The sequence below is a fragment of the Muscardinus avellanarius genome (assembly GCF_963383645.1).
Source record: "Muscardinus avellanarius genome assembly, chromosome: 13".
NCBI lineage: Eukaryota > Metazoa > Chordata > Mammalia > Rodentia > Gliridae > Muscardinus > Muscardinus avellanarius.
In genome coordinates, this window is record NC_137799.1 from 74,951,461 (window position 1) to 74,977,708 (window position 26,248).

The 26,248-nt window shown below is 38.9% G+C and overlaps 1 protein-coding gene across 1 annotated transcript in view; it reads left to right on the forward strand.

Annotated features, from left to right (window-relative positions):
* The window catches only part of SMC5 (structural maintenance of chromosomes 5), a gene marked incomplete at both ends in the record, with an annotated part of 94,991 nt that extends 74,457 nt beyond the window's left edge, over positions 1-20,534 (forward strand). The window contains 8 exons of the mRNA XM_080709194.1: positions 7,568-7,693; positions 11,181-11,225; positions 11,624-11,719; positions 12,208-12,312; positions 12,741-12,860; positions 17,232-17,411; positions 17,491-17,586; positions 20,391-20,534. Coding sequence (XP_080565320.1) covers positions 7,568-7,693; positions 11,181-11,225; positions 11,624-11,719; positions 12,208-12,312; positions 12,741-12,860; positions 17,232-17,411; positions 17,491-17,586; positions 20,391-20,534 — 912 coding nt within the window. The remainder of the gene's footprint in view (positions 1-7,567; positions 7,694-11,180; positions 11,226-11,623; positions 11,720-12,207; positions 12,313-12,740; positions 12,861-17,231; positions 17,412-17,490; positions 17,587-20,390) is intronic.
* Between the last annotated feature and the right edge of the window lie 5,714 nt (positions 20,535-26,248).

The following is a 26,248-nucleotide window of genomic DNA, read 5'->3' on the forward strand; positions in this document are numbered from 1 at the left end:
CAAACCTAACAATGTAAAAAAGGTTAATACATCCTAACCAAATGAGTTTTATTCTTGACATTTAAGGTTGGTTTAACATTTGGAAAATCATTGATGTAATTTACAATATTAACAGACTAAATAAAAAAGTCAGATATTAATCTGAATAAATGCAGAAGAAACATTTGACAGAATCTAGCATTCTTTCATATTAAAAGCTTTTTGCAACTAGGAAATAAAGGAAACTTTAACAACCAGAAAAAAGAACATCCACAAAACTCATACTCAATGGTAAGAAATTATATATTTTTCCCAAGGAAAATGCCCCATAGAATATTTTTATTCCACATTGTACTGGAGGTTCTAATCAATATAGTGAGGTCATAAAAAGTAATAAACAAGCCGGGTACATTGGCATGTACCTGTAATCCCAGTACTTCAGAGGATAGGACAGGAGGATTGCAAGTTTGAGTTACCAATACATGGTAATTTAGCAAGACTGTTTCAAAATAAAAAGGAGCAGAGCATGTTGGCACAGGCCTGTATTCCCAGTACTTGGGAGGCTGAGACAGGAGGATCATACGTTTGAGGCCAGCCTCAGCAACTGAAACCCTGTCTCAAAATAAATAGGGCTGGGGGTGTAGCTCAGAAGTAAAATGCCCCTGGGTTCAATCCTTCTTACCAGTCAAAAAAAAAAAAAGACTAGGCATGGTGGCACATGCTTATAATCCCAGTACTTGGGAGGCTGAGACAGAAGGATCACAGGTTTGTGGTCAGCGTCAGCAACTTGTGAGGCCCTCTGGTGTGGCTCGGAGGTAGAATGCCCCTGGGTTCAATCTCCAGTACCACAAAAATAATAATAATAAAATAGGGCTGGGGGTGTATGCCCAGTACCAAAAAAATATAAATAAATAAATTTTTAAAAAGGAAGAAAGGAAAATTCATTAACTGAAAAGGAAGCCATCTTTCAGACATAGTCATCTCTTTGGAGAATCTTAAATAATCTACAAAAATATTACTAGAACTGAGTACATGTAATTTAGCAAGGTTGCTGGATATAAAATCAACATGTAGAAATTAGTTATAGCTCTATGTATTAGCAATGAAGAGTTAGAAATTTAAATTTTAAAACTACTGTTTAGCTGGTGTGGTAGTGCACACTTGTAATTCCCGTACTTGAGAGGCTGGACAGGAGGGTCATGCAGTTTTGAAGCCAGCCTCAGCTACTTGGTGAGGCTCTCAGCAACTTAGTGAGACCCTGTTTCCAAATAAAATATAAAATAGATCTGGGGATGTAGCCCAGAAGTAGAAGGCTCCTGGGTTCCATTCCCATTACAGCAAAAAGTACTTTTTTCTTTTTTTTTTTTCTTCTTTTCTTTTTTCTTTCTTTTTTTTCTTCTTTCTTTGTTTTCTTTTCTTTTTTTTTTTTTTTGTGGGTCTAGGGATGGAACTCAGGGGTATTCAAACTCGGAGCTACACCCCCTGCCCTATTTTTATTCTTTATTTTGAAACAGGGTCTCACTAAGTACCTGAGGCTGTCTGTGAACCATGATCCTCTGGTCTCAGCTTCCCGAATGCTGGGATTACAAGAGTGCGCCACCATGCCGGACTTTATTGGTGCCCAGTACCAACAACAACAAAAAGCACCAATAGTATGAAATAGTTGAGAACATCTCTGTAAGGTCTGTACTATTGAAAACTGCAAAAGTTTGGTAAAATAAATTTTTGCTAAAAGAAATTAAATGTCTTGTATTTAATAGATCAAAGATTCAGGATTTGCTAAAATGTAAGTTTTCCGTCTGGGCATTGTGGCACATGCTTGTAATCCCAGTACTCGGGGAGTCTGAGACAGGAGGATTTCAGGTGTGCGGCAAGCCTCAGCTACATAGGCCCTCTGCAACTTAGTGAGGCTCTCTGTTTCAATATAAAAAATAGGGTTGGAGGTGTAGCTTTGGAGGTAGAATGCCCCTGGATTCAATCTCCAGCACTGCAAAAAATAAAAATAAAAAAACCAGCGTCAGCAACTTAGCAGGACTCTCAGCAACCTAGCAAGACCCTATTTTGAATCAAAAGGTAAAAGCAGGTAGGGGGGATCTTGCGGCAGAATGCCCTGGATTCAATCCCTAGTACCACAAGAAAGATAAGGGGGGGGGTCAGTAGATCACTGTTTCTAAATTTCAAATTTGACCTAAAAATGTTTGGTTAACACTTTTTTTTTAAAGAATTAAATTAGCCGGGCATAGTGGCACAATCTTGTAATCCCAGCATTCAGGAGGCCGAGACTGGAGGATCGTGGTTTGCAGACAGCCTTAGCTACTTAGTGAGGCCCTCCTCCGCAACTTAGTGAGACCCTGTTTCAAATAAAGAATTAAACAACAACAACAAAAATAGGGCAGGGGGTGTATTTGACTCGAAGGTCGAATGTCCCTGGGTTCCATCCCCAGACCCGGGAAAAAAAAAAAATTAAGTTTAAAAAAATAAAAGAATTAAATTACTTTTATATTTAAAATATGTATTCTGTTCAATTAAGAGTTAACATTTGAATTTGAAATGAGTTAAATTGGAATGGAATTCGCTGTTCATAATTTATTAAGGAATGTTTGAGGAAGAAATTGTTCATTTGTATTTTAGTAAAAGTTTATGCTACTTAGAACTTAATTTAATTCTGCTTATATGGAAAGTAGTTTTTATTATGTTTGACTCTTAATGAGCTGCTGTTAAATAAGAGAAATAGAATTCTAATAAGAAGTTTTGACTTATTCCACTAGAGGGCCTTCTTAGTAAAGCATTTCCTTGCTTACTGTCTGTTTCTGTATAACTTCCATGACAATGAACTTTCTCAAAAGAAGAATTTCAGAGAAAAGATAATACATACTTATTTCTTCTGAGGTATCTATCTACAAAGTAGTCTCTTCTGAGATGCTGGTGGGGCTTTTTGTAAAATTTACTCTTCTCTCCTTTTTTGTTTTAAACAGATGCAGTATTTTTTGTTCTGTTGACTTTTAAAGCTATCCTTAGCAAAAATATGAATGAAGCCTCTTCATTAGCCTGATTTTACAGCATTATCTTTTACATAATTGTATAGTCCAATTTTTCTCTTTCCCTGCCTCCAAAAAAACTTAGTAAGAATTGTGGCTTAAGCCGGGCGTGGTGATGCACACTTGTAATCTCCGCACCTGGGAGGCTGAGACAGGAGGATTGTGTAGGTTCGAAGCCAGCCTCAGCTACTGAGTGAGGCGCTCAGCAACTTAGTGAGACCCTGTTTCCAAAATAAAATATAAATGGGTCTGGGATTATAGCCCAGAGGTAGAAAGCCTCTGGGTTCCACCCCCAGTACCACCAAAAAAAAAAATTGTGGCTTAGCTGGGCGTGGTGGCACATGCTTGTAATCCCCAAGCTTGGGAGGCTGAGACAGAAGGATCGCGCAGGTTCGAAGCCAGCCTCAGCTGGCTTAAGAGACCCTGTTTCCAAATAAAATATAAAATAGGTCTGGGAGTGTAGCCTGGAGGTAGAAGGCCCCTGGGTTCCATCGCCAGTACCACCAAAAAAAAAAAAAAAAAAGAAAGAATTGTGGCTTAAAAAGAACAGGTGCTATTCAGGCATGATGGTGCCTTTTGGTGGCTTAGACAAGAGGATTGCAGGTTTGAGGCCAGCCCCAGCAATTTAGCAAAACCTTTAATAACTTGATGAGTCCCTGTTTCAAAGTGAAAAAAATACAAAGGGCCAGTAGTATAGCTTAGAGGTAGAATACACCTGGGTTCAAGCCCCAGTACCACTGCACAGACACACAGAAAGAGGTGCCATGTGAAGAAGTTTGTTACAAACATGTCACAAAGAAGTATATATAGAAAAAGACATTTTCTCAGATAAAGATTTTATTAGATATATGCCAATAAACAAAAGGAAACGATTACGTGAGATTTTGTCTTCCTAAGTCTAGAGCTTCAAAGAATTGTCTCAGTAACATTTCTTACTTTGAATATTCCAATACAATCCCCGTGTCTAGAGAACAGGACACAGGGATAAAGGCCATTAGGAATATTTAGTCCTCCCCAGCTGTTCCTTGTTTTGCATTTATCTGATTACAGTGGCTCTTGGAAAGCAATGTAGAGTGGATGAGAATCTTCAACGTTTTATTTTATGTCTCTCAGGCGCTAGGGACTGAGAAATTCTTTCAATGAAGCCATAACACTAGTGGTCAATACTAATCACTTGTTATTTTCAGTTCAGTCTAGTATATATCTTTGTACTTTTTGTAACAATTGTCTTGGTTGAATTTACTTGCTATCGAACTTGTATGCATAAAACTCACCTGAAGCTGGATGTGGTGGCACATGTTTGTAATCCCAGTACTTGAGAGGCCTCAACTACTTTGTGAAGCCCTCTGCAACTTAGTGAGACCCTGTTTCAAAGTAAAAAAATAAAATAGGGCTGGAGGTATATCTCAGAGGTAGAATGTCCCTGGGTTCAATCCCCAATACCGCAAAAAAAAAAAAAAAGTCTGAAGAGCTTGTTAATGATGCAGTTGATAATACAGGGTCTGAACTGTCCTCAGAGATATTCTATCCCCTACCCTCAGGTGTTTATACTGCAGACCAGTTTAAGGTTTAGTGGATAGAACGAGATAGACCTGTTGTCTTTTTTAGAAACCTCAGTACTAGCTTAGGCACTTATCTTAATATTGCTCAGCCATATCTAAAAACAAGATTTTGTGTGTGTGTCTGTGGTACTGGGGATGGAACCCAGGGACATTCTACCTCTGAGCTACATCCCCACCCCTCTTTTTTATTCTTTATTTTGAAACTGGGTCTCACTAAGTTGCAAAGGGCCACACTAAGTACCTGAGGCTGGCCACAAACCATCATACTCAGCAGGCCTCCCAAATGCTGGCATTACAAGCATGTACCAACACACCTGGCTAAGATAAAATATTTCTAAAGATTATACCACCATAGCCGGGCGTGGTGACGCATGCTTGTAATCCCAGCATTTGGGAGACTGAGAACGGAGGATCACAGTTTGCGGACAGCCTCAGCTACTTAGTGAGGCCCTCCGCAACCCAGTGAGACCCTTTTTCAAAATAAAGAATAAAAAATTGGGCAGGGGTGTAGCTCAGAGGTCAAATGCCTCTGGTTTCCATCCCCAGACGCCCCCAAAAAAATAAAAAAGAAAAAGAAAAGGATTGTACCACCTAAGTCCTAATACTTGGGAGGTTGAGACAGAAGGATTACAGATTTGAAGGCAGCACGCAATAACAATAAAATCCTGTTTCAAGTCTTTTTTTTTTTTTTTCCTAATGGCGTGGGGGCTGAGGAATATGGCTTAGAGGTAGAATACCCCTGGGTTCAATCCCCGGTACCATGCACACAAATTATCATAGAGATTAATTAACATGGAATAGCAGCTGTAATAATGCTTGACCTATAGAAGGTATTCAATAGATTCCTCTTACATACTAAATGTTAATTCTGGCCCTTTCCCCCTTGCCAACTCTGATCTCTTACATCCTTACAAATTTCCTCCAACCATAATAGTTTTTTTGTTTCTTTGTATGTTTTCATGGCACTGAGGATTGAACCCATGGGCATTCCACCTCTGAGCTACACTCTCAGCCCTCTTTTCTTTTTTTTTTGAAACAGGTTCTCACTAGGTTGATGAGAGTCTCACTACTTGCTGAGGCTGTCCTCGAGCCTCTCAAGTACTGGGTTTACAGGCATGTATCACCACACCCAGCTCATAATAGATTTCTTATTCCCTAGATTAGCATGTTGTTGTGGCTTCTGTGCCTTTACATTCATAATCACCTATCCTTGGAATGCCTTCAGCTTCTGCTTTTTTAGTAATTTCTTCTCCTTTAAAAATGTTTAGTTGTCATGGTTTCTATAACCACTCTGATCTCGCTGCATCCCCTTCCCTCTCTATATACTGTGTCCTATCTGCTCACTCTGAGAAGCTTTATGCTGTAATGAAGAACATGCATTCTGTGAGCAGACATGAATGTGAACCATGATAACCTCTAACTGTGAAAGCTGGGGGTAATTCTACAGTGAGTGCTGTGCAAAATAAAAGGAACACTGTAGTGAAGCGCCTCGCCAAGGGCCTACAGATTCAGTAAATGTACCTGTTTCTGTTAGGATAATGATTCTCTGTGTCTCTCTATTCGCCTTTCTATGCTTAATGTCAGAATATAATATTGGCATTTAATATGTTCTCTGATTGTTTGGTGAAGGAAAGAATAGGTCCATGAATAAATAACTACATAAAGAATGTCTTTGGAAACTTATCAAATACAACTTTTAAAGGTTTATATTTAGCCGGGCATGGTGGTGCACACTTGTAATCCCAGTGCTTGGGAGGCTGAGACAGAAAGATCACACAGGTTCGAAGCCAGCCTCAGTTACTTAGTGAGGCTCTCATCAACTTAGACTGTTTCCAAATAAAATATAAAATAGCACTGGGAGTATAGCCTGGAGGCAGGTAGACTCTGGGTTCTACCCCCAGTACCACAAATAAATAAATAAATAAATATTTACATTTTAGTGCTAAGGTTTTAATATGAAGCCTAGGTACTGTGTATTTCAAACTTTTCATAAGAGTATAATTACAAATTACTAAGTTAAGTGTTCAAAAAAAAGGCAGTTAAATTTCAGAGCTTTTTGTAGGTTAAAGAAATACCAAATTTTTTAAGCTGGGCGTGGTGGTGCACGTTTGTAATCCCAACATTCGGGGGGCTGAGACTGGAGGATCGCAGTTCTCAGACAGCCTCAGCTACTTAGTGAAGCCCTCTACAACTTAGACCCTGTTTCAAAATAAAGAAAAACAAATAGGGCAGGGGGTGTAGCTCAGAGGTTTAATGCCCCTGGGTTCTATCTCCAGGCCAGAGAGAGAGACAGACTAAATATTTATTTGTTTGTTTGTTTGTTTGTTTGTTTGTTTATTTATTTATTTATTTATTTATTTATTTATTGGTGGTACTGGGGTTCCTGGAAACCCTTCTACCTCCAGGTTACACTCCCAGACCTTTTTTTGGGAGGGGCGGGGGCAGGGTCTCTTAAGTCAGCAAGGCTGGCTTCAAACTAGCCGCGATCCTCCTGTTTCCACCTCCCAAGCACGGGGATTACAAGCGTACACCACCACGCCTGGCATAAGACCAAATTTTTAAAAGATGTATGACTACAGCGCACCAATAAAATTTTTTAACTAAAAAAGGAAATACCAGGTATTTTAAAGTTAAATTGAGCTGGGCATGGTAGCACCCCAGTTTGTAATCCCAGCGCTTGGGAGGCTGAGACAGGAAGATCACACAGGTTCAAAGCCAGCCTTAGCTACTTAGACCCTGTTTCCAAATAAAATATAAAATAGGTCTAGGGGTATAGCCTGGAGGTAGAAAAGCCCCTGGGTTTCACCCCCAGTACCATAAATTAATTACTTAATTTGAAATTTTAACCTTTATAATAAAAAGTCTGATTTGAGATATTTTAAATGATTTGGTTATCATAATGATTTATTTGATATGTGATGGTTGATTAAAACATACCTCTGATTTAAGAGAGCCATTCCTATTTTTAATTTTTTTTTCTTATAACAGCAACATTTTATTGAGTTGGATGAAAATAGACAAAGATTATTGCAGAAATGCAAGGAACTTATGAAGAGAGCTAGGCAAGTATGTAACCTGGGTGCAGAGCAGAATGTTCCTCAAGAATATCAGACAGTAAGTATAAAAAGTATTTAATGTTACAGTTGCCATAACAGTAGTTTTAAGCTTAAACATTGTAGGCATATTAGTAGACCATGGAAAACATGATGTATCATTAAAAATGCAGAATTTTTTCATTGTTTTTAAATTGAATATATAAAGTAATTTTGGTCAACAGATTTTCCTCTACTCAAATTTGGCTACCAAATTCTTACTGTTTAGTACTAATTCTTAAAACATAGGAATTACCTTACAAAAGTATTTATACTGTAATATTTATTCGTAATAAGAGTGGGCTTTTTTTCCCCCAAAACTGCCTTTTGGGGTACAGTTGAGAAATATGAAGTGTGAATTTTTTGTTTATGAAAACATTGTACCAATAAGTGGCATGTAAGAAACAGTAAATGGGGTGATGTTTAGAAAAAGTCAGAATGAAAATGTTTTTCTAGGAATTGGGGTATTTAATTAAAGACAGAAAATGATTTAAAAATAGCTGGTGTTTTTATACCATTTTTAATCTTAATTTAAGATTTATTTATTCCAGTAGATAATGTGTACTAAACCTTATAAACAATTGGATAAAAAGACTACTTTGAATTATAATTATCAAATCCTCAAAAGTTTATATCAGACATAGGAACTTCAGATAATGGATTTGACTGAGTACATGTTAGGAATTCAGTAGAAATTTATAAAACTAATTGAGGAGCTTGTTGTTTCTAAAGCTAGCACTAGAACATCTACAAAATTATGTTTTCATAAAATAAATATTAGCTGGGCATGGTGGCACACACCTGTAAGCCCAGTAGTTGGAAGACTGAGACAGGAGAACCAGAGGTTCAAGGACAGCCTCAGTAAGTAGTGAGATTCTCAGCAACTTAGCAAGACCCTGTTTTCAAACAAAAATAAAATTAAAAAGGGATGGGAGTGTAGCTCGATGGTAGAATGCCTCTAGGATTAATCCCCAATACCAAAAAAATACATAAAATAAATATTACCACAGTATCTACTAGTTTTTATGAAAAGCAGTATGATTTGTCAAGGATAAGTCAGTCATGCTATTTCTGAAAGAAACAAAATTAGAAGATAAGTAATGTATTCATTGAAAATATATTGGACAAGACTAACATACTTCCTTCTCTACTATTCTAGTCTGGAGAATGGGGCAAACAACACAAATCAAAAAGTAAATAGATAATGTCAGCAAGAGATACTAAGTAGAAAAAGTAAATAAGGGGATGGAGTGACAAGGAGGCTAGTTAGGGATGGCTCCTTAGAGATGGTACTGTTTAGAGAAGTCCTGATGAAGAAATTAGTCAAGCAGGGATGTAAGGGGAAGAAAGTATTCCCGGCAGGACAGAGTAGCTCACATCAAGCCCCTGATATGAAAGTATATTTGGCATGTGTCAGAATAGAAGGGATCTCAGTGAAGCTAAAAATTATAATTCAAGCATAGAAGGCGGCAGATGCCAGACTATGTAGGGCCTTTTAGAACATACAAGGAGATTGGGCTATATTCTTTTTGAGATGGAATCCACTGGAGGATTTTAAACACAAGAGCAATGCTATTAAGTTCAGTTTATAAAAGAATACTATAACTTCTCTATGAGGAAAAGAGATAAAAGAATGGCAGCAAGGAGACTAGAGAATTATTGTTTTGGACCAGGCAAGAGATTATAGTAGTATGGATTAGAGTGGTAGCACTGGAAAGAGGCTGATAGACTTGGGATGCTTTTAGTGACAGAGCCAGCAGAACTTACTGATGGCTTGAGATGAAGGGTAGGTAAGAGAACCCTCAAGACGGGCGTGGTGGCGCACGCTTGCAATCCCACTATTTGGGAGGCTGAGACATGAGGATCGCGGTTCGTGGACAGCCTCAGCTACTTAGTGAGAACCCCTAAATTTTCCAACTGACTAATAATGCTATTTGCTGAGAATGGAGGAGATTAGAGGTGAAATATGTTTGCTTAAAGTGGTGGGGGAAGCTGGGCGTGGTGGCGTATGCTTGTAATCCCCGTGCTTGGGAGGCGGAGACAGGATCACGCAGGTTCGAAGCCAGCCATGCTGGCTTAAGAGACCCTGTTTCCAAATAAAAATATATAAACAATAGGTCTGGGAGTGTAGCCCAGAGGTAGAAGGGCTTCCAGGAACCCCAGTACCACCCCCCCCCCAAAAAAAAAGTGGTGGGAAAGCTGGGTGTGGTCATGCAAGCCTGTTATCTCAATACTCGAGAGGCTGTGAGACAGGAGGATTACACTTTCGAGGACAGCCCCAGCAAGTAGTGAGACTCAGCAACCTAATGAGACTGTTTCAAGACAAAAAATGATACTGGGCTAGAGAGTATAGCTTGGAGGTAGAATGCCCCTGGATTCACTCCCTAGTACCATAAATACATGCATACAGTGGTAGAGAAGGTGGGTGCAGTTCTGTTTCACCACCTTAAGTTTAAGATGTCTACTAGAGTCAGTGGAGACACAGAATAAGTAGCCAAGCACGGTGGCATATGCCTGTAATTTCAGTACTTAGAAGGCTAAAACAGGAGGATCATAGTTCAAGGTCAGTCTTGGCAACTTAGTTAGACCCTGTTTAAAATTTTTAAAAAGTAAAATACAAACTGGGCATGGTGGCACATGTTTGTAATCCCAGTACTTGAGAGGCTGAGACAGGATGATCTCAGGTCCAAAGCCAGCCGTAGCAACTTAGCGAGGCCCTCAGCAACCTAATGAGAGCATGTTTTCATTTAAGAAATAAAATTGGTCTAAGTGTAGTTTGGAGATAGAAGACTTCTGGGTTCAATACCCAGCACCAAAAAAAGTAAAATAAAAAGGGCTAGGGGTTTAGTTTGTACGTAGAATGCCCCTAGGTTCAATCCCCAATACTAAAAACACACACAAGCCAGGTGTGGTGGCACACACTTGTAATCCCAGCATTTGGGAGGCTGAGACAGGAGGATAGTGGTTCGAGGACAGCATCAGCTATTGAGATCCTTTACAATTCAGTGAGACACTTTTTTAAAATAAAGAATAAAAAATAGGGCTTGGTTTGTAGCTTGGAGGTAGAATGCCTTTGGGTTCCATCCCCAGTGCTGCAAAAAAAAAAAAAAAAAAGTAAACACACACACATACACACACATCAAATGTTGGGCACAGTCATCATAAGCTCAAAGTTCAGTGGACAGGTTAAAAGATAAAAACATTAGACTACTGTACTATGTCAGAACTCTTTTAGGGTTTCAGCAGTTCATTTTGTACCTTTTAGTATCTGGACTTAACAGGTAGTGCTTGACAAAGCAATGTACTGCTTGTGTCTTTCCTTATGCTTACATATCTGCTTAAATTTGTCTTCCTGGTATGGATTCAGAAGATAGTGCTGTGGTGAGGTTCTGCCAAGGTAATTGGGTTCTTAGGATGCTTTTTTAGTTCTTCATAAGTACAGTATAAAGTTCTAACTTCTTGCTCTCTTTCAATGCCCCACATATTCTGGACCCATTCTACCAATTCAGCAAGTACCCACCATCCCAAATGGACACAACTCCTCACCCCCTATGGTATGCAGTGCTCATTCTTTTTTCCAAGTCCCCCCCCCCCTGCTTTTCCCTAGCCATTTTCCTTAAGGCCCAGAGATGAATTCTAGTCCCTTGAATTCTCCTAACTCCCCTATCGCATGAACTGATCCTTCCTTTCTCTAAATTCCATAGCCTATATAATATGTGCTGTTTATTTTAGTACTCCACATCAGTGCATTGCCTTGAGATGTCACCCCGTGTGTACATTTTCCAAGTGTATGCAAAAGACCCTGTTTATAATTTCTTTGTAACCTTGTATGCTAGCATGCTGTTGATCAGATAGTAGATACTTAGTAGATTATCTTTCTTTTAACTGATTAAAATCTTTTCTGTTCCTGTCATACTGTCTCTAATGATAGACTTTTATTTTTCTTCTTTAGGCTTTCCAAGATCTTCCAAACACATTGGATGAAATTGATGCTTTATTAACTGAAGAAAGATCAAGAGCTTCCTGCTTCACAGGACTGAACCCTACAGTATGCTTCCTTCTCTATTCCTGTTCTGCAGCCACCACAGCTGCACGCGTGCGCGCGCTTACTCACTGCCTCTCTCTCTTTCACACACACACACACACACACACACACACACACACACACACCTCCAGTACTTGCCTCCCACTCTGTACTAGAGCTCTTGGTAATAATAAGCTAGACAGCAGGAACAATGTGCTTTAAATGCCAGATTCTGAATCTATTAGAATTTTAAATAGATTCTTCTTAGGGAACACAGTGTTCTGTGCCTTTTCTTTATAAAAAGAATAGTTGGGTTAACTTGAAATATTGCAGTATCTATTTTTTCAAGAATTAAAAAATGGCACTTTCGGTGTGTAATAAGAATATACATTAATTGCATACAAACAACACAACATAATTGGCATCTTCAGTTAATGTTTTAATGATTGCAAAATTTTATATAATTTTATCCTTTGATAGATTTATCTTAAAGGAATTTTTTTTCCTGCCAGGTGGTTGAGGAATACACAAAAAGAGAAGAAGAAATAGTGCAGTTAACTGAGGAACTAAAGGAAAAGAAAGTTGAACTAGACACATACAGGGAAAATATTTCACAGGTAACTTAAGAATGTTTTTACTTTTTTTAATCACATGCTTACCGTTAATGATATGGCCATGTAGAATAATAACAAAATGAAATGATAGGCTCCTAAAATAAAAAGTGAGTTCTCATGACCAGATTGATTAATAGAAAATTTGAGCCAGGCATGATGGTGCACACTTGTACTACCAGCATTTGATAAGCTGAGCCAGGAGGATCGCAGTTCACGGACAGCCTCAGCCACTTAGTGAGGCCCTTTGCAACTCAGTGAGACTCTGATTCAAAATAAAGAATAAAAAAATAGGACTGGGGTATAGCTCAGAGGTAGAATGCCCCTGGGTTCCATCCTCAGTGCCGCAAGGGAAAAAAATTTTTCTTTTGTTTTGTGTAAAGTTATATACCAGAATATAATAATTCTTTTAAATTCTTTTCTTCTATTTACAGGTAAAAGAAAGATGGCTTAATCCCTTAAAAGAGCTAGTAGAAAAAATTAATGAAAAATTCAGCCATTTTTTTAGTTCCATGCAGTGTGCTGGTGAAGTTGATCTTCATACAGAAAATGAGGTAAAATTGCTTTTGGAGTATATTTCTTAGCAAGTAATTTTAATTATGTACTCAAAGTACATGCAGATTTATTTATTTTAGGTTATAGCTGAAATTTTTGCCTACCAAAAAAAATCAACAAAGGCATAGACCACCAAGGGGATTCTAATACTATCACAAACACCTTGGGGTACATATTTGAAATGAGTGACTAATACCTTACTAGCCTCGTGCACGCGCGCATTCGTGCGTGCGTGCGTGCGTGTGTGCGTGCGTGCGTGCGTGCGTGCGTGTGTGTGTGTGTTTGCACGCATACGCGCACACATGATAGGGATTAAACCAGAGGCATTCTACCTTCAGCTACACCTCCCAGCCTGATTTTATTTCTTGGAAACAGGGTCTCACTGTTTGCTGAGGCAATCCTTGAACCTACAATCCTACTGTCCCAGCCTCCCAAGTACTGGGATTACAGGCATGCGCTACCATGCCTGGATTATTTATGTCCATTCTGAGTAATGGTTTTTCAGCTATGTTGAATAAGCTTATCATTTTATAAATCTATCATTGCCCAAGTTAGAAGTCATAAACAAATGGGCCAGAATTCTAAAGTGTAGTATATATCAGAGACTTTATTCAATGTAATTATAATTTAAGAATTCATAAAAACAAAAATCTTAGTCAATGTGCTACTAATTTTCTGAACCACACACAGTTCAGAAAATTTTTATTTAAGATATGTATAAGCTAGGTGTGATGGCACACACTTGTAATCTCAGCATTTGGGAGGCTGAGACAGGAGGATCACAGTACGCGAACAGACTCAGCTACTACTTAATGAGGCTCTTTGCAACTCAGTGAGGCAATATTTCAAAATAAAAACTAAAAAATAGGGCTGGGGATATAGCTTGGAGGTAGAATGCTTCTGGGTTCCATCCCCAGTACTTAAAGAAAAAAGAAAAAGAAAGAGAAAAAAGACATGTATGGAGAGGGCTGGAGTAAGACCTAACTGGTAGAGGCATTGTTCAGCTCAGGCTGGTTTCTGGTGCATTGAGCGCTCACTGTGTTTTTCTTTCTTCCTTCCTTCCTTTCTTTCTTTTCTTCCTTCCTTCCTTCTTTCTTCCTTTCTTTCTCTTTCTTTCTTTCTTTCTTTTTCTTTTTAGCAGTACTGAGGATTGAACCCAGAGCATTTTACCTCCAAGCTATATCCCCAGTCCTATTTTTTTATCTTAATATTGAAACAGGGTCTCACTAAGTTGGGAGGGCCTAAGTAACTGAGGCTGGCTGTGAACCTTCGATCCTCCCATCTAAGCCCACAAGTACTGGGATTACAAGCAGCACGTGCCTCCATACCTGGCTCCAGTTGTATTTCTTACTTGTAAACAGAGTCTCACTAGGTTGCTAAGTCTTACTACTTGCCAAGGCTGCCCTGGAACCTGTGATCCTCCTGTCTCAGCCTCCCAAGTAAAGGGATTACAGGCGTACACCACTATGCCTGTCCTCGTTGTGCTTTTCTTTCTTTCTTTCTTTCTTTTTTTTTTTTTTTTTTTTTTTTTTTTGCGGCCTGGGGATGGAACCCAGGGGCATTCTACCTCCAAGCTACACTTCTGCCCTATTTTTTATTCTTTTTTTAAAATTTTTTATTGGTGCATTATATTCATACATCATATTGGGGTAAAAAAAAAAACTTATGTGTACATACATGTACACATCACTGATTTAACCCCTACCCAGTTCCCACCCCGTTCCCTTCCCATCCCTCCTTCCCTTGCTTGGCTTAGTGGTTGGCTTCGATATGTTTAAGTACATTGTGTGTTTTAGAGAATTTTCTTCTTCTCCCCTCTCATCCCCTCATTTAGGTTGTCTTGTTTGCTCCTCCATAGGATTTCCTATTTCATCTAGAGTTCCTCCTATGACCCATTTATCCTTAGCTTTCACATATTAGGGAAAGCATCTGATTTCTTATTTTTTGTGACTGACTAATCTCACTTAGCATAATGTCCTCCAGTTCCATCCATTTCCCTGAAAATAATGTAATTGAGTTTTTTTTTTTTTTTAATGGCTGAGTAAAATTCCATTGTGTACATATCCCACAGTTTTGTAATCCATTCATCTGTTGATGGACATCTTGGCTGGTTCCTTGGCTATGGTGAATTGTGCAGCTATGAACATAGATACACATGCATTAGTTTGGTAGTTTGGTTTACTTTCTTTTGGGTAGATACCCAGAAGTGGTATTGCTGGATCAAATGGTAGATTTGTTCCCATTCTTTTTTTTTTTTTTTTTTTTTTTTTTTTTTTTTTTTTTTTTTTTTTTTTGTGGTACTGGGGGTGGAACCCAGAGGCTTTCTACCTCTGGGCTATACTCCCAGACTTTTTTTTATATTTTATTTGGAAACAGGGTCTCACTAAGTTGCTGAGAACCTCACTAAGTAGCTGAGGCTGGCTTCAAACCTGTGCAATCCTCCTGTCTCAGCCTCCCAAGCGCGGGGATTACAAGCGTGCGCCACCACGCCCGGCTGATTTGTTCCCATTCTTCTGAGGATTCTCCATACTGTTTTCCAAAGTGGTTGCACTAATTTGCAATCCCACCAACAATGTTTTAAAGTTCCCACTTCTCCACATCCTCGCCAGCATCTGTTGCTGTTTGTGTTTTGAATGATTGCCATTCTAGTTGGAGTTAGGTAGTTTTGATTTGCTACTCAGGGTAGTTTTGATTTGCATCTCTCTGATTGCCAATGATGTTGAGCATTTTTTCATGCATTTATTGGCCATTTGAATTTCTTCTTTAATGAAGTATCTATTTAGTTCACTTGCCCATTTTGTTATTGGATGTTTTGTTTTCTTAGTGTTGAGTTTCTTGAGTTCTCTGTATATTCTAGATATTAGTCCTCTATTGGAGGTGTAGGTGGCAAAAATCATCTCCCATTCTGTTGGCTCTCAATTGAGGTTCTTGACAGTTTCCAGGGTCTCACTAAGTTGCAGAGGGCCTCACTAAGTAGCTGAGTATAGCTGAGTATGTCCTCAAACCGTGATCCTCCAGTCTCAGCCTCCGAATGCTGGGATTACAAGCATGGGCCACCACACTCGGCTCCTCATTGTGCTTTTCTAATTTTCTGTATTTTTAAATCTCTCACCGGGCGCGGTGGCACACGCTTGTAATCCCTGCACTTGGGAGGCGGAGACAGGAGGATCATGCAGGTTCTAAGCCAGCCTTGCTGGCTTAAGAGACCCCGTTTCCAAATAAAAATATAAAAAATAGGTCTGGGAGTGTAGCATGGTGGTAGAACAGTTTCCAGGAACCCCAGTACCATCAAAAAATAAATAAATAAAATCTTTCCGTAACAAAAGTTTTAAAATCATACTCTGAGCTTTATAGTTTTTCAGTTTGGCATGGTATGTAATTTTGCATTAGATTATGTACATAAATGTAAAGCAAGAAAGCACTGGTTTCTCCAGTTAAAAGTTTTGCCTCAAGCCAGGAGTGGTAGCGCACGCTTGTAATCTCAGCACTCAGGAAGCTGAAACCAGAAGATCGTGGTTCGCAGACAGCCTCAGCTACTTAGGCCCTCTGCAACTCAGTGACCCAGTTTCAAAATAAAAAATAGGGCAGGAGGTGTAGCTCAGAGTTAGAATGCCCCTGGGTTCTATCCCCAGACCCCCCCCCAAAAAAAAAAAAAAAGTTTGCCTCATGACTTCTCCAGCTGCATCGTGTGAAGCATAACTGGGACATTTGAATTTTTGATGTTTAGGTTCTAGGTCTAGGGTAGGCCCTACCACAGTAATTGTCATCCACATAATTATGGGCTTTTTAGAATTAAGAGACATAGTATAGTGACTATAACAATTTTTAATATGTTCCCTTTGTACCAGGCACTTTCAAATTTGTTTTTGTGTTTATTCCTTACAACTATCCTGTGAAGCAGATACTTTATCAATCCTTGTGTGTGTTTTGGGGGGGGGGGTGGTGCTGGAACCCAGGGGCTTTTCTACCTCCGGGCTATACTCTCAGACCTATTTTATACTTTATTTGGAAACAGGGTCTCACTAAGTAGCTGAGGCTGTCTTCAAACCTTTGCGAGCCTCCTGTCACAGCCTTCCAAATGCTGGGGTTAAAAGCGTGCGCCACCACGTCTGGCTCTATCAATTCTATTTTAAAACAAACTTAACGTAAATTTACAAATGTCACATAGCTTTCAAATGGCCGTCTGAGTAATTCTTTTGTGTAGATCCTTGGAGGCCCTTAAAGCTTTCAGATAGTAACTATTTGCTTAATATATTATAGTTTTACTTTTAAATCCAGAATAATTAAATTTTAGGTGCTTATCCAGTTTATTTTCAAACAATAGAATGAAATTGCCAGAGGAAACTTTCAACTTTGTAAATGTTTTATAGGAAGACTATGATAAATACGGAATTCGAATTCGAGTCAAATTCCGCAGTAGTACTCAGTTGCATGAGCTGACTCCTCACCACCAGAGTGGAGGGGAAAGAAGTGTTTCTACCATGTTATACTTGATGGCACTTCAAGAGCTTAACAGATGCCCGTTCAGAGTGGTCGATGAAATCAATCAGGTATGGTGGTGATTCTTTTATTTGGGTCTTATTGTATCCTATAACAAATATAAATGTAATCATTCTTGTTATGATTTAGGGTATGGACCCAATCAACGAACGTAGAGTATTTGAAATGGTTGTCAACACTGCCTGTAAAGAAAACACTTCTCAGTACTTCTTTATTACACCAAAGGTAGGTAATAAGTAATCTCTAAGTGTTGAGGCATGCAGAAGTCCTCTGTTGCTTAATCATATAGCGTATTTGGGCCCAATGTGTAAATAGGAACAAGAACACTACCCAAAAAAAGCTAAAATGATTGTAGTAGTTTTGTTGTTTTGTTATGTTTTTTGTTTTTGTTTTGCAGGACTGGGGATGGAACCCAGGGGCATTCTACCTTTGGGCAACATTCTCAGCCCTATTTTTTATTCTTTATTTTGAAACAGGGTTTCACTGAGTTGCAAAGGGCTGAGGCTATCCACGAACCATGATCCTCCTTTCTCAGCCTCCCAAATGCTGGGATTACAAGTGTGCGCCACCACACCCGGCTTGTAGTAATATTTGTATTTATATAAGGGACACGTTCCAGTGACATACTTAATCAGAAATATCATCATCCAAGGAAGTAACGTAGGAGGTGTAGCATCATGTTCTAGAACTGAGATTTTCTCCCTGCTTTTGGCAGTCATTCCTCTAGGGGGAAAAAAAAAATTAGCACTAAAAGATAACTAAGGAATGCAAACTCTAGAACTCTAGCCCTCACTTTTCCCAGAAAGGCCTGTGTTGTCACCACTGCTACTGCCAGGCCCAGGGGAAATCCTAAGTATTCGAACATCCCACGGAATAACTGTGAAAACAGCACAGCTGTCTTTATAGAGAATTTTCCATAACCTAAAATCATTGCAGTGGGGGATTTTTTGTTGTTGTTGTTGTTACATGTAGTACTGTAGGTAAATTAGAAGAGGGACATACTCAACGATGTTTTTATTAAGCCAGGCTTGGTGGTGCACACTTGTAATCCTAGTACTTGGGCTGAGACAGGAGGATCCAGGTTCGCGGCCAGCCTCAGCTACTCAGTGAAGCCCTCTGCAACTTAGTGAGACCCTGTTTCAAAGTAAAGAATAAGCCAGGTGTGGTGGCGCACACTTGTAATGCCAGCATTCAGGAGGTTGACCCACAATTTTTTTTAAAAAATAAAGAAAAAATAGGGCTAGGGGTATAGCTTAGAGGTAGAATGCCCCTGGGTTCCATCCGCAGCAACACACACACACACACACACACACACACACACAGATTTTTTTTTAATATAATTCCCCCCCTTTTTGGTGCTGGGCTTCAGCCTCCCACGTACTAGAATTAAAAGAGTATTCTACCATGCCAGTTTCCTTCCCGCCTCTTTTTTTTGTGTGTGTGGTACTGAGGATGGAACCCAGGGACATTCTACCTACAAGCTATGCCCTCAGCCTTATTTTTCATTCTTTATTTTGAAACAGGGTTCCACTGAGTTGCAAAGGGCCTAAGTAGCTGAGGCTGTCCATAAACCTTGACCCTCCTGTCCCAGCCTCCCAAATGCTGGATTATAAAAGTGTGTGCCATCATGCTTGGCATCCCTTCACCCTTTTTTTTTTTTTTTTTTTTTTGGTGGTACTGGGGTTCCTGGAAACCCTTCTACCTTTGGGCTACACTCCCAGACCTATTTTTATATTTTTATTTGGAAACAGGGTCTCTTAAGCCAGCGAGGTAGACTTCGAACATGTGTGATCCTCCTGTCTCCGCTTCCCAAGTGCAAGGATTACAAGTGTGCTCCACCACGCCCAGCCCCTTCACTCCTTTTAACCAAGCATTCATGAAAATTTTCACTGGAGAGCCCGTTCTAAATTCAGACTTTTTTTTTTTTTTTTTTTCTTGGTAGTGGGGTTGGAACCCAGGGACATTCTACCTCTTAACTACACCCCCAGCCCCATTTTTTATTTTTTATTCTTTATTTTTGTTTTTGTTGTATTGCACTGGGGATGCAACCCAGGGGAATTCTACCTCCAGACTATACCCTATTCCTATTTTTATTTATTTATTTACTATTTATTTATTTTATGGTATTGGGGGTGGAACCCAGGAGCTTTTCTACCTCTGGGCTATACTTTCAGACCTATTTTTATACTTAATTTGGAAACAGTTCTCACTAAGTTGCTGAGATCCTCACTAAGTAGCTGAGGCTGGCTTCGAACCTGTGCGATCCTCCTGTCTCAACCTCTCATATGTTTTGTTTGTTTGTTTGTTTGTTTGTTTGTTTATTTATTTATTTTTGCAGCACTGGAGATGGAACCCAGGGGCATTCTACCTCCGAGCTACACCCTCAGCCCTATTTTTTATTTTTTTATTTTGAAACAGGGTCTCACTGAGTTGCAAAGGCCCTCACTAAGTAGCTGAGGCTCTTTGCAAACCAAGATCTTCCTGTCTCAGCCTCCCAAATGCTGGGATTACAAGCATGCGCCACCATGCCTGGCCTTAAATTTAGATTTTTATCAGTTTTTCTTGTCTACTTTTTTCAGCAGCTAACTATGTGATATAGCCAGATCTGTTAACACCCTAGATCTTACCAAACACCATGGTCTATAAACCAGACTTCTCTGAATATACTTCAGGCTATAAGTCTATCACAAGTTTTGTGAGATGTGTGTATGGACAAAAAAGTGAAAGTATCTCTACTGGGAAGATTATGGAGGACATACTCTTCTCCTGGTTCTACCCAGGGAGTTGTATGATCCCAGGTGTCCTGTGACAATACAGGACATCTAGGGATTTAAATTATTCCCTAGGCCAGGCTTCAGGTATGCTAATTCAGGCAGTGATCCCACTCTGGCAAAGTTTATGTTGTATTGAGAACTTCCTTAGAGTTTTGTTAATTACAATAAAACAATATATTGTATACATGTAATGCAGGGAAACTAAGCCTCAGTATTTAGTATTACATAGCAGTTTGTCTTTTTTAATACTTTCAGCTCCTGCAGAATCTTCCTTATTCTGAAAAGATGACGGTATTGTTTGTCTACAATGGTCCTCATATGCTGGAACCAAACAGATGGAATTTAAAGGCTTTCCAAAGGCGGCGGCGGCGTATAACATTCACTCAGCCTTCTCAGTAAAAATAAAGAGAGGGAACTTTGGGGGGGTTTTGGCTAGATTTTGTTTATAAGCCTACGTCAACTGAATAAAAGAAGATTTATTAAACAGAAATATTGGTTATTTTTGGAAACCTGCTTTAAATACAAAAAAGTTGGTGAAATGGAGATAATAATTTCTTTCACTGGAATATCATCTGGATAATAAAAGTTAAGTCTTCAGTCTTGATTAAACCTGAGTCCTTGGTACTCTGAAGGTTCTCGTGTTTAAAGGTATTTACTATTGGAAATCAAAGGTACAGTGGAATGGGGATTATCAGTCTCAAGAGTTCACTTGACATGTTAGCCCTGAGCTTAAGTTACAAAAAACTTTAGTTACTTCTGGAGCCTAAAGATGAACCTAGAACTTAAATCCTAGTATTTTCCACTGTTATATTTAATTTTTAAAAATTGATATGGAAATATCTAATGTATAGTAATAATTTATGACAAGTCTATTCATTTCTTCCTAATAAAAAGATTACCTTATCTCCACTAAGAAATGGACCTTTAGGGAGTTTGAAAAAAGTTTTATGGAACCTGAGGCTATAACTATTGTTATTTCAAGGGGGGAAAAGCCCTGTGCTTCACTTCAGAAGTGATAGTGGGGCCTCTTTGAAATCCACCAGGTGGCCATTGAGTGCTACACAGTGTGGCCAAAAGACTGACAGAATAGAATCAGGTGACAAGGGTTTTTAAAGAACAACCTTGTAAAGCGTGTGGGTGGTTTTCTTGTTTTGCTTTGTTTTTAATTTAAAGTCAATTGTATTTTACATCTTAAATTTCTAAAAGCATTTTTATAATTATTTTTAGTAACATTTTCTTAAGATTTCATATACTAGTTTCTACAATTTGTATTTGAAATTTCTCGGTGTTATGTAAAAGTGAGGGGAAAGCATTGGCTTGTTTAAAACCATAATGTTCTTAGAATTTAAGCTTATAGTCCTTCTTTACAGTGTTGATCTGCCCATTATCTTAGAAAAATCTAGTTTAAACTCTTTTCTACCAGCTTGAATTAAATAAGAAAACCATTTATCTCTGATTTATGCTAATTAATAGTGCCAGACAAATTCTATTCTTTTAAAAGTATACACACACACACACACACACACACACACACACACACACACACATATATATATACTGGTCCAAGGACATTCCTTGGAATAGTGGATTGGATCTGTGCTGGTAATGACAAAGTTATTTTTGGGACTTGCTAGGCTAAATAAATTTAAGAATTGCATTCAGTTTAGGTTTTGTATATTCTCAAATAGCCATTTACACTTATATTCTTATTAGATCAAAAAATAATGAACCATCAGTTCATTTCTCCCTTAGACATTTTCTCTTGAAAAAGATATTTTTTCCTTATAAATGTTTTTAAAGAGCCATCCCCTCTTAAAATCTAATGTATGGTGTATGAAAATATCTTAAAATAGCATTTTTACTAAGGTGAACAAGTCATATGAACATTTAAAAACTTGGTAAAATATTAGGAAACATTTCTATTGTTACTTTGTTTTCCACTATAATACCTTTATTAATATGTTCTTGGTGTAGTTTATTGACTGAGTCATCTTATTTCTGCAAAGTGAACATCAGAGTGAAAAAGGAATCTTGAAGATTAAGCATATTTGAAAATAAAATGGTCATTTACATTTTAATTTGCCTATCCCAGCAATTATTTTATACCTTGTTTGTATGCATTTATATTCCTCTACTGGACAAAGTCAGTATTTGGTTTTACATTGGATTTTGAGCTGTGAAGGATACATTATCCTTTTAACATTTAAGAATAATAAGTCTAGCACAGTGTAGTCTCAACAACTTAAAGCTTCATATATTTTTTGCAGATGTTCATTTTTATTTACATTCAAATTGTAAAATACTTCAAGTAAAAGCCTTCTTTGAATAAAATGATATTTAAAACCGTAGAGTGACAAACATATTTGATAACTAAATCTTTATTGATTCACCTAAGGAGAGTCTTAACAGTGTCTGTTAAAAGTCTCATTGAAAGTAAAAGGAAAGATTTTTTTTTCCTGCCTTCTGATTTTTCTTTTGGACCCAGGGCTTTTCTTTGCAGTATGAGCCTTCTAGTATGTGAAAAAATGTAATTTTGTCCTGCCCTGTGTGTGTAGGTGTCTGTAATTGATTTAAGAAAAACTCTGTTGGAAATGCTACTTTGTTCGTAATAAATACATATTTTCATATTATTTTGGTGTGTAATGTTTAAAATGAGTTTTTTTTTAATACTTTGAACTTTCTGAAGAATCATTTTGGTTTTCTGATATACTAAAAAGCAAATATCTTACTAGCCACCATTTACAAAAATGGGCAAGGTGGCACACGCTTGTAATTCTAGTACTTGGGAGGCTGAGACAACAGGATTGCAAGTTTCAGAGCAGCCTCAGCAATTTAGTGAGACCCTATTTCCAAATAAATAAAATTGATCTGAGAGTGTAGCTCGGAGGTAGAACGTGTCTGAGTTAAATTCCCACACACAAAGCGTTCAAAAGAATAAAAATTTAGACTTTGTCTGCATGCAGCAAAATTACAATTTAATAGAAGCAGTAAGTATGCATGAAAAAAGTCTTAAGCTATCTAAAGAAGCCAAACAAGACAAGTATAAATATTTTAATACACTAAATTTGCTTAAAAAATATGCTCAGTAACTAATTTTGTCTTAACATTAAACTTTTTTTAATCTATTTTGAGTGAAGTAGACTTTGAGTTTCCAACCAGTGAATTGAGAATAACTCGCTAACAGGAGAGGAATAGACTGTCTTCAGGGAGCCTAGCATCCAGAGTAGGTGCTTTATAAATATTGCTACTTTCATGAAACTTGAATATCTGAGGAGCTGCCCTTAAGAGAGGCAGCAACATGGGTGAGTTACTCCTAGGCAGCCGAGAAATACCTGGGAAGATGCTCTTCCACGAGTATTGTTACCTGTCTGCCTCAGCCAGACTCTTCCTCTTGGCATTCAGTCTGTGCATTTAGAGTGAAGGATGAGAAGATCCAAGAGGGTCATGTAGCCATTCCTGCCCATTTTTTTGTCAAGAGTACATTGAAAATTCCAGTGGCCGGGCATGCTGGTGCACACTAGTAATCCCAGTACTTGGGAAGCTGAGACGAGGGTCACAGCTCCACCGCTGACCTCAGCAACCTTGTGAGGTCCTCCGCAACTTAGACCCTGTTTCAAAATAAATAAAATTGGGCTAGGAGTGTAGTTCGGAAGTGGAATGCCCCTGAGTTCAATCTTCCATACCACACACACACAAAAAAGGAATTATAGTGTAAGAAAACAAGTGGCCAATAAATTTTTATTTTTATATTATTTATTTTGTAGTATGAAGATTAAACCTAGGGGTGTTTTTCTCTGAGCTGTATCCTCAACCCTTTTTTTATTTTATTTTGTAGCAGTCCAGCTCAGCCTCTGTAGTGTGCCACAACACCCAGCTGACAGACTTTCTTTTACATTCATAAGAATCCAGAGTTATTGCAGGGGAGACTGAGATAGGAGGATCACAGGTTCAAATCCAGCTTCAGCAACTTAGACCCTTAGTAACCTAGTGAGACCCTGTTTCAAAACAAAAGCCAGGTGTGGTGGTATGGTTTTGTAATCCTAGTACTTGGGAAGCTGAGAGAAGAGGGTTGCAGGTTCATGGCCAGCCTCAGCTACTTAGGCCCTCTGCAACTTAATGAAACCCTGTTTCAAAATAAAAGATAAAATAACTTGGGCGGAGGTTGTAGCTTGGAGGTAGAATGTCCCAGCCAGATGTGGTGGTGCACACTTGTGATTCCAGTACTTGGGAGGCTGAGACAGGAGGATCTGGGTTCAAAGAACAGCCTCAGCTACTTAGGCCCTATTTCAAAATAAGGAATAAAAAATTGGGCTGGAGGTGTAGCTTGGAGATAGAATGTCCCTGGGTTCAATCCCTAGCACTACAAAAAAATAAAATATATATGTTTTATAAAATATCCTTTCTTGCCGGGCGTGGTGGCACATGCTTGTAATCCCAGTATTTGGGAAGCTGAGACAGGAGGGTTGCAGGTTTGTGGCCAGCCTCAGCTACTTAGTGAGGCCCTTTGCATCTCAGTGAAGCCCTGTTTCAAAATAAAGAGTAAAAAATAGGGCTGGGGGTGTAGCTCTGAGGTTGAATGTCCCTGGGTTTCATCCCCAGTACCGCAAAAAATTAAAAAAAAAAAAAAGAATGCCGATGAGTCTGAGCCATAGTACAAAACAAAACTTCAGAGTTGCCACAGCCTTCAAGAGTCCTGCTTATCTCCCCATTCTACTTGCAAAGTAGCAGCCCTGAGCCCCTCTGCTATTCTCTTACCTGATTTATTTTCATCAAAACATCACAGCACACACTTGTAGTCCTACTATGTGAAGGCTAAGAGGGGAGGATTGCAGGTTTGAGGATAGCCTCAGCAAACATTTTCATCAACCTAGCAAGATCCTGTTTCAAAATAAAAATAAAACAGGGCTGAGGATGTGTCTTGGAGGTAGGATGCCCCTGGGTTCAATCCCCAATGCCACACAGACACTCAAAAATTGTCACTACTTATATTTATCTGTCATCTCCACTAGAATAAAAATTCTCTGAAGATACTTTAATGTGTTGATTGCTACCTTCCCAGAACCTAGAAAATCTTAGCACTTAACACTCAGTAACTATAGGACGGAAAAAAAAAAAAAGCTCTTTGTCTCAACACTGTCTGATTTGAGCCTCAAACCTGCATATTTCACTCGATCTTGTTGCTGTCTGGTTTTCAGTACTGGGAATTGAGCCCAGGGCATTATACATGTTAGGTGAGCACTCTGCCGCCAAGCTACACCACCAGCCCCGTGATTCACTTATTATTTTGTGTGTGTGTGTGTGTGTGTGTGTGTGTGTGTGTGTGTGTTACTCAGGATTGAACCCAGGGGCATTCTAACTCTGAGCAATATCCTCAGCCCTATTTTATTCTTTATTTTGAAACAGGTCTCCTTTAAGATGAGAGCCTCACTAAGTAGTTGAGGCTGAGAACCTGTGAGCCTTCTGTCTCAATCTCCCAAGTACTGGGAGTACAAGTGTGTGCCACCATGCCTATCTTAATTACTATTTAAATGTACTGTGAGCAAAGCATTTTAGTGGATAGTTTGAGGAATAAAAGTGTGACTTGCATATAGTTCCACTCTCAGAAAATAGTCTACTGCTAGTAAATGGACCACAAAGACACATATTTTGAAGTACATTAAATAGCATATATTGGACATTACTGGAATTCAGAGGAGTTGAGATCTACCAGGAATCGGCAAGCCTTCATAAAGTTACAGAATTGGAAGCCTGGTGTGGTGGTACATGCTGTAATCCCAGTACTTGGGAGGCTGAGACAGGAGGATCGCAGGTTCAAATCCAGCCTCAGAAACTTGGCGAGGCTCTGAGCAACCTAGGTGAGACCTGTTTCCAAATAAGAGATGAATTCAGGTTGGGAGTGTAGCTTGGAGGCAGAATGCCTCTGGGTTCTGTTTGTAGCACCATAAAACAAATAAATGGACATGAAACAACTAGAAATCTTTAGACCCCACATCTGATTATAGGACTCGGGGGCTGAAGCCTTAGGTGCCATCCTGAAGGATAAAGGGTATATAGGCCTTGTGGTTCTGTGCTCAGTCCGTGAGGTAATGGGGACCCTGGACGTTAGCCAAGGT